General features: G+C 38.3%; 1 protein-coding gene across 2 annotated transcripts in view; it reads left to right on the top strand.

Moving 5' to 3' along the window:
- Positions 1–1,852: 1,852 nt before the first annotated feature.
- The window catches only part of KLHDC4 (kelch domain containing 4), a 29,558-nt gene continuing 21,721 nt past the window's right edge, over positions 1,853–9,689 (top strand). Inside the window, exons 1-3 of one of the 2 annotated variants that reach the window (XM_060788490.2) lie at positions 1,853–2,085; positions 6,485–6,576; positions 6,690–6,768. In XM_060788490.2, coding sequence (XP_060644473.2) covers positions 1,987–2,085; positions 6,485–6,576; positions 6,690–6,768 — 270 coding nt within the window. In that variant the 5' untranslated portion in view covers positions 1,853–1,986. The remainder of the gene's footprint in view (positions 2,086–6,484; positions 6,577–6,689; positions 6,769–9,689) is intronic. The other variant, XM_060788491.2, reaches the window with a different exon arrangement.

Genomic DNA, 9,689 nt, shown 5'->3' with positions numbered 1-9,689 from the left:
CCACTTTAAAAGCCGTGGCTCAATAGTATGGAATCTTGGGATTTGCAATAGTATGGAATTGTGGGATTTGCAAAAGTATGGAATTGTGGTGTTTGCAATAGTATGGAATCCTAGGATTTGCAATAGTATGGCATCATGGGATTTGCAATAGTGTGTAATCGTTAGATTTGCAATAGTATGGAATCGTAGAATTTGCAAAAATATGGAATTGTGGGATTTCCAATAGTATGACATATTGAGAATTGCAATAGTACAGAATCGTGGGATTTGCAATAGTACAGAATAGTAGAATTTGCAAAAGTATTGCATGGGATTTGCAATAGTATGTCACCGTAAAATTTGCATAAGTACAGAATCATGGTATTTGCAATAGTATGAAATATTGGGATTTGCAGTAGTACGGAATTGTGGGATTTGCAATAGTGTGGAATATTGGGATTTGCAATAGTATGACATCATGAGATTTGCAATAGCATGTGATCTTTTGATTTGCAATAGTATAAAATCGTAGAATTTGCAAAAGTATGGAATTGTGGGATTTGCAATAGTATGAAATACTATTGCAATAGTACAGAATCATGGGATTTGCAATAGTACAGAATAGTAGAATTTGCAAAAATATGGCATGGGATTTGCAATAGTATGTAATCATAAAATTTGCATATGGAATCGTGGTATTTGCAATAGTATAAAACATTGGGATTTGCAGTAGTACGAAATTGTGGGATTTACAATAGTAAGGAATTGTGGGATTTGCAATAGTGTGGAATATTGGGATTTGCAATAGTATGGCATCATGGGATTTGCAATAGCATGTAAGCTTTTGATTTGCAATAGTATGGAATCACAGAATTTGCAAAAGTATGGAACTTTGGAATTTGCAATAGTATGAAATATTGGGAATTGCAGTAGTACAGAATTGTAAAATTTGCAAAAGTACGAAATCGTGGTATTTGCAATAGTATGAAACATTGGGATTTGCAGTAGTATGGAATTGTGGGATTTGCAATAGTAAGGAATCGTGGGATTTGCAATAGTATGGCATTGTGGGATTTGCAATACTGTGTAATCTTGGGAATTGCAATAGTATGGCATCATGGGATTTGCAATTGTACGGAATCGTGGGATTGGCAATAATATGAAATAGTGGGATTTGCAATAGTGTATAATTGCGGGATTTGCAATAATATGGAATTGCAGAATTTGCAATAGTATGGAATCTTAACATTTGCAATCACATGGAATCTTGAGATTTGCAATAGTATGGAATTGCGGGATTTGCAGTTTCCCAAGGTCTTCAGCCTTCTCTGGCAGAGAACAAACTATAGCTCCCAGGATCCCGTGGCACTTAAACTGGTTTCAAACTGCATTCAATCCACAGTGTAGATAACCGTTGGCGAGCTGACATTGTGTTTGAACAAATGTTTTGTTTCAGTGGCTTTCTCCAAAATAAATAAAGGCATTATGAACAAAGTTTGAGATGTGTTTTGCCAATATTATGCCTGGCGTTGTCTAAGTTACAATTTTTCTAGTAACTTTTGGTTTGTTTAGATTATGATTCCATTGAAACTTTTGTTGTGCAGCTACCTCTTAACAAACCAACTATTCTGCTGGTTTGTTTGGGTTGTTTTTGCATTTCTCAGCTCAAGTCCTAGGAATGAAATTCACCTTGAATTAATTGGTTTGATTTTAGTAACAACAAAAGAATCAAATCAAATCCCTTTCTGACCTTTGGAAGGCATGGATCCCTTGGCATTGCAAGGAGGCCTCCAGGCCAGCAGACGGCAATGATGGGAATTAGAGTTCTTTCCTGCTTTTGCCGCCTTTCTTCCTTCCTGCAAGGAAATGACATTTGTTTTGGAGGAAGTTGCCCGGGGATTGTGCATGCGTGTTGCGCGCGCACGTGTGCAAAGGGGAAGGATTCTTTTTTTTTAATGCAATGCATTGAAAGGAGAGAAGAGGTTGCATTTGGCAAAATAAAGTAAAATGGGGAAGAAAAGCAAGAAGGAGAAGAAGGTGAAAGGAGCCCAGAAAACTGCAGCCAAAATGGAGAAGAAAGTCTCCAAAAGAGCCAAGAAGGAAGAGGTGAGGAGGAGCCTTGTCATATTTGTGCAACTGCAAACAACAACAACAACAACAAACAACAACAATGCAGCTTGATGCCAATTTAAAAACTCAATGCTGTGGAATCCCAGGAATAATAATAATAATAATAATAATAATGTAATAATAATGCAGTTTGATGCCACTGTAAAGGCTCAATGTTGTGGAATCCCAGGATTAATAATAATAATCCCAGATTTAATAATTCCAATAATAATAATAATAATAATAATAATAATAAAGCAATAATAATGGAGTTTGATGCCACTGTAAAGGCTCAATGTTGTGGAATCCCAGGATTATTATTAATAATAATAATAATAATAATAATACCAGATTTAATAATTCCAGGAATAATAATAAAGTAATAATAATGTAATTTGCTGCCACTTTGAAAGCTCAATGCTGTGGAATCCCATGATTATTAATAATAATAATCATAATCATCCCAGATTTAATAATTCCAGAAATAATAGTAATAATGTAATAATGCGCTCGGCAGCCAGGTTGCTAACTGGAGCGGCACTCAGGGAGCACACCACTCCTCTGTTGAGCCAGCTCCACTGGCTGCCAATCCGCTACCGGGCTCAATTCAAGGTGCTGGCCTTAGCCTATAAAGCCCTAAACGGTTCTGGCCCCGCTTACCTCTCCGAACGCATTTCCGCCTACGAACCGACTAGAACATTAAGATCATCTGGGGAGGCCCTGCTCTCGATCCCGCCTGCGTCACAGGTACGCTTGGCGGGGACGAGAGACAGGGCCTTCTCAGTGGTGGCCCCTCGGCTATGGAATACCTTGCCAGCTGACATCAGACAGGCACCTTCGTTGCTGGCGTTTCGGAGAATGGTCAAGACCTGGCTTTACGAACAAGCGTTCGGCTAAGCAATGCAACTAACTAAGGAAGACGATAACTGAACATAGGAACGGCACAATGACTATGAGAATGGATCTGACTTTAACGGAGGCGCTATATATGTTGTTTGTCGATTTGTCTGTCTATGTTAATTGTCGTGGAGCGACGTTGTCGTCCCGGTTGTTGTATTGCCGTGTTTTTAATTGCACTGTAAACCGCATTGAGTCGCCTGTCAAGGGCTGAAATATGCGGTATAAAAGTGAAGCAAATAAATAAATAAATAAATAAATAATGCAGTTTGATGCAACTCTAAAGACTCAATGCTGTGGAATCCCAGAATTAATAATAATAATAACAATAATAATCATAATCTCCGATCTAATAATTCCAGAAATAATAATAATAATAATAAAGCAATAATAATGCAGTTTGATGCCACTGTAAAGGCTCAATGTTGTGGAATCCCAGGATTAATAATAATAATAATAATCCCAGATTTAATCATTCCATTAATAATAATAAAGCAATAATAATGCAATTTGCTGCCACTTTGAAAGCTCAATGCTGTGGAATCCCATGATTAATAATAATCATAATCATAATCATCCCAGATCTAATAATTCCAGAAATAATAATAATAATAATAATAAAGCAATAATAATGCAGTTTGATGCCACTGTAAAGGCTCAATGTTGTGGAATCCCAGGATTAATAATAATAATAATAATAATAATCCCAGATTTAATTATTCCAGGAATAATAATAAAGTAATAATAATAATTTGCTCCCACTTTCAAAGCTCAATGCTGCAGAATCCCATGATTAATAATAATAATAATATATTGTCGAAGGCTTTCATGGCTGGAATCACTAGATTCTTGTGGGTTTTTTCGAGCTATATGGCCATGTTCTAGAGGCATTTCTCCTGACGTTTCGCCTGCATCTATGGCAAGCATCCTCAGAGGTAGTGAGGACCCTCAGTACCTCTGAGGATGCTTGCCATAGATGCAGGCGAAACGTCAGGAGAAAATGCCTCTAGAACATGGCCATATAGCCCGAAAAAACCCACAAGAACCTAATAATAATAATAATAATCCTAGATTTAATAATTCCAGAAATAATAATAATGGTACTGTAATAATAATGCAGTTTGATGCAACTCTAAAGAATCCCAGGAATAATAATAATAATAATAATCCAGATGTATTAAACCCAGATTTAATAATTCTAGGAATAATAATCTATATAAATAAAAATGTAATGTTCGTTTGTGATACCATCAGAACTCAAAAACCACTGGGGGAATTGACACCAAATTTGGACACAAGACACCTAACAGTCCACTCAAAAAAATTGATTTTGTCATTTGGGAATTGTCGTTGCTGGGATTTATAGTTTACCTACTATCAAAGAGCATTCTGAACTCCACCAATGATGGAATTGGGCCAAACTCAGCACACAGGGCTCCCATGACCAACAGAAAAAACTGGAAGGGTTTGGTGGACATTAACCTTGAGTTTGGGAATTGCAGTTCACCCACATCCAGAGAGCACTGTGGACTCAAACAATGATGGATCTGGACCAAACTTGGCAAGAATAATCCATATGCCCAAATATGAACACAGATGGCATTTAGAGGAAATAGACCTTGACATTTGGGATTTGTAGTTACTGGGATTTATAGTTCACCTACAATCATAGAGCATTCTGAACTCCACCAATGATGGAATTGAAGTAAACATGGGATACAGGACTTTCATGACCAACAGAACACACTGGAAGGGTTTGGTGGGCATTGACCTTGAGTTTGGGAGTTGTAGTTCACCTACATCCAGAGAGCACTCTGTACCAAACTTGACACAAACATTCCATATGCCTAAATATGAACACAGATGGAGTTTGGAGGAAATAGACCTTGACATTTGGGATTTGTAGTTACTGGGATTTATAGTTCACTACAATTAAAGAGCATTCTGAAACCCACAAACGACAGAAATGGGTCAAACTTCCCACACAGAACCCCCATGACCAACAGAAAATACTTAAGGCCATGCAGTCCAACTCTCTTCACCAGGGCAAGAAAATGTAATCAGAGCCCTCCTGACAAAGAGCCACCTAGTCATAAATATAGATAGATAGATATGATTCTCTCTCACACACACACAGATATAGTATCATAGATTTCAAAGAGACTTTTAAAGAAGGACTATGATATGTTGAACGCGTCAAACTACTCTGGGACTTCCGAATTCAGACTGACAGAGTTTTGGAGCACAAGACAATCATTAATGTTGCAATCCTAGGTGACAGCAGAATGGACGAGAAGCAACTAGAAAAGCTTACACAATCTAAGGATTTAAAGATCGAACTGCAAAGATCCTGGCACAAGCTAGTAAAGAGGGTCCCAGTGGTGATCGGCACACTGGGTGCAGTGCCTCAAGATCTTGGCCTGCACTTAAAAACAATCATCACTGACAAAATTGCCACCTGTCAGCTGCAAAAGGCCACCCTATTTGGATCTGTACGCATTATTCGCCAATACATCACACAGTTCTAGACTTGGGAAGTATCTGACATGTGATCAAATGCAAAAGCCAGCAGAGTGATCTTGTTGTCTGTGGAGTAATCTTGTTGTCACATCAAATAATAATAATAATAATAATAATAATAATAATAATAATGCCGTTTGATACTCCTTTAATAGTTCAATGCCATGGAATCCCAGGAATAATAATAATAATCCCAGGAATAATAATAATAATAATAATAATAATAATAATAATAATGCAGTTTGATGCTCCTTTAATAGTTCAATGCCATGGAAACCTAGGAATTATAATAATTCCAGGAATAATAATAATAATAATAATAATAATAATGCAGTTTGATGCTCCTTTAATAGTTCAATGCCATGGAAACCTAGGAATTATAATAATTCCAGGAATAATAATAATAATAATAATAATAATGCCGTTTGATACTCCTTTAATAGTTCAATGCCATGGAATCCCAGGAATTATAATAATTCCAGGAATAATAATAATAATAATAATAATAATAATAATGCAGTTTGATGCTCCTTTAATAGTTCAATGCCATGGAAACCTAGGAATTATAATAATTCCAGGAATAATAATAATAATAATAATAATAATGCCGTTTGATACTCCTTTAATAGTTCAATGCCATGGAATCCCAGGAATTATAATAATAATCCCAGGAATAATGATAATAATAATAATAATAATAATAATAATAATAATAATGCAGTTTGATGCTCCTTTAAAAGTTCAATGCCATGGAAACCTAGGAATTATAATAATTCCAGGAATAATAATAATAATAATAATAATAATAATGCAGTTTGATGCCACCTTAAAATCTCAATCCTGTGGAATCCCAATAATAATAATAATAATATAACAACAACAACAAAATAAATAGATGCTTTCTAAATAGATGGGAAGGAGGTGGGAGCACTTTCCATGTTTTGCCGTTCCTTATAACGAATGCATTTACTTTATGTAGGAAGATTTGGAAGCCCTAATTGCAGAATTTCAGACTCTGGATGCGAAAAAGACTCAGGTGTTGGAGACGCCTTGCTCTCCGCCTTCACCAAGGTAAGACTTTCAAAGAGTGTAACTACTTTGTAGAATTAACACAGTTTGATACCACTTCCAGTGCCGTGTGCAGTGTGGAAGACCCCTTTTCTCCATTTTTTTCCCACCTGCAGGCTCAACGCATCTCTGTTGTCACATCCCGAGAAAGACGAACTCATTCTCTTTGGAGGTGAATATTTCAATGGCCAAAAAGTAAAGTATTTCTATTTTCATTTTTTCTTGATTCGTGTTCCTCTGCGCATTGCGGGTTTAGAAGGGAAATGCTGTTGTTCCAAACTCTAAAGGAATACTCAATATGCCCAAATATGAACACTGGTGGAGTTTGGGGGAAATAGAATCTTGACATTTGGGAGTTGTAGTTGCTGGGATTTATAGTTCACCTACAGTCAAAGAGCATTCTGAACCCCACCGATAGAATTGGGCCAACACCCCCCCCCCACACACACACACACACACACAGAACCCCCATGTGGGCCACAGCAACATGTGGCAGGGAATGGCTAGTGTATCTATATAAATAAAAATGTAATGTTCCTTTGTGGGATTAACATAACTCAAAAACCACTGGATGAATTGACACCAAATTTGGGCGTAATACACGTATCAGGCCAACGAATGACCATCACTCATAAAAACACTGAAAAACAACAGAAGAGACTTAAAATGCCAAAAAAAGAAAAATACATTAGAACGCATGTGCAAAACCAGATATACAGTATATATGCAAGCATACATATACACAAATATATACATATATATATATATATATATATATATATACACACAGATACACACACAAAACACATGTATACAGACTGGGCCACAGCAATGCGTGGCATGGGACGGCTACTCTCTCTGTGTGTGTGTGTGTGTGTGTGTGTGTATATATATATATATATATATATACACACATCCCTTTAATAAAGACCTGAAGCTATAAAAGATGGCCATTATCTCTGGACTGCCGTCATGTTCCTCTTTTAGTGGATTTCATTAAAAAGCGTCAAGAGTGATGTTTGAGCCATCATTAATATTTCAGCAGCTCATTTAATTTTAGGATATGGATTCAGACATTTTTGTGCTTTGTCTCCTTCTACCATTTCCCTTTCTAAGCCTATCTTGCTTTTCTGCAAAGATGGAAACTTTGGGTGCATCTACACTGTAGAATTATTGCAGTTTTGACCCCACTTGAACTGCCCTGGTTTAGTGCTTGGGAATCCTGGGAGATATAGTTTTGCAAGGCCCTGGATTGAGGTTACGGGTTTTAGCCTGCCACTTTTGGACTCTTGCTTGCTGAGGTGTCCCTGCGAGTGTCTCCGTAGTTCTTAGAAAACTATTTATTGATGTAAGGCGTTGGCATGCTGGCTGATATCGGAACAGGGGACGGGCCAGGGATGTAACTGCCTTGGTCCTTTCATGATTGGCTGCTACTTCCCGACTGATGTCTGGTGGTGCAATACTGGCTAGACAGTGTAATTTCTCCAGTGGTATAGGACATAGACATCCTGTGATAATGCGGCATGTCTCATTAATAGCCATATCCACTGTTTTAATGTGGTGAGATGTATTTCACACTGGGCATGCATATTCAGCAGCAGAGTAGCAAAGTGCAAGGGCAGATGTCTTCACTGTGTCTAGTTGTGATCCCCAGGTTATGCCAGTCAGCTTTTGTATGGTGCTTTTTCTAGTGCCCACTTTTTGCTTGACATTCAGGCAGTGCTTCTTATAAGTCAGAGCACGATCCATGGTAACTCCCAGGTATTTGGGTGTGCTGCAGTACTCCAGTGGGATTCCTTCCCAGGTCATCCTCGGAGCTCGAGATACTTGTCTGTTCTTAAGATGAAAAGCACGTGCCTGTGCTTTAAACAGATGGTCTTTCCCTGTAATAGGCAGTAAGAGTACCTAAAGCAATGGTACTCAACCTTTCTAATTCCTCATGTTGTGGGGATGCCCAACTACATTTTCGTTGCTACTTCATAAATATTTTTGCTACTCTTATGAATCCTAATGTAAATATCTAATATGCGGGATGTGTTTTCATTGCTACAAATTGAACATAATTAAAGCATAGTGATTGATCACAAAAACAATAATATGTTTGGGGGAGTGTGGACAACAGATGATGGGATTTGCATTACCTTCAACCAATTCAGCTCTGACTTCCACAGACCACTGAGATCCCCCACGAATTACAGACCTGGACCAAACTTGGCACACAGAACTCCAATGACCAACAGAAAATACTGGAGAAGCTTGGGGAAAATAGACCTTGGCATTTGGGTGTTGCTGGGATGTATAGTTCTCCTGCCATCAAAGAGCATTCTGAACTCCAGCAACCATGGAATTGAATCAAGCTTGGCATACAGAACTCCCATGACCAACAGAAAATACTGGAGAGGTTTGGGGAAAATATAAATTGACATCTGAGTGGTGCTGTTACTTGGAGCGGGAGCCAGGTGATCGAGGCTGCGCCACATGACCTAGACTTGTAGAGAGTCTTTCACCTTGCTCCCACCTTCTGCGGCCTGGTAAAAAGCAGGAGTCAGACGTTTGAGACTGCACCAGGTGGCGTAGCCTAGCGAGGAGCTTCTTGCCTGGCACCACGCCATTTTGAAGAAGTGGAGGGGTTGGGGCAAAAGGAGGGGGCTTCGCGATCCCTCCTAAATGGCCAGTCGACCCTTCTGGGGGTCGTGACACCCAGGTTGAGTACTACTGACCTAAAGCTTTGTAGAGCTTCTGTTCAGCCATCTCAAAGCTCCCTGCTTGAGTGGTGATGGCATGATCATCAGCATAGATTAAACTCTCTGTCCCTTCTGGCAGTGGCTGGTCATTTGTGTAAATGTTAAACATTGACGGAGCAAGCACATTCCCTTTAAGCAGGCCGTTCTTCTGTTTTCGCCATCCACTTCTCTGGCCATGGAACTCAACAAAAAAGCTCCTGTTTTGTAGCAGATTTCCTATGAAGCGGGTGAGCATTATTATAATGCTTTGCCAATAGGACCCTTCCTAAATCTTGGGTTATAATGGATTGTAAATAAAAAAAGGACTAAATATTTTGCCCATATAGTTAATACGGGATTTAGCTACATTCTGATTTTCCTATTTGTAATATC

This window comes from Anolis sagrei, chromosome 8, assembly GCF_037176765.1.
Source record: "Anolis sagrei isolate rAnoSag1 chromosome 8, rAnoSag1.mat, whole genome shotgun sequence".
NCBI lineage: Eukaryota > Metazoa > Chordata > Lepidosauria > Squamata > Dactyloidae > Anolis > Anolis sagrei.
This window is presented reverse-complemented; position numbering and strand designations above follow the sequence as displayed.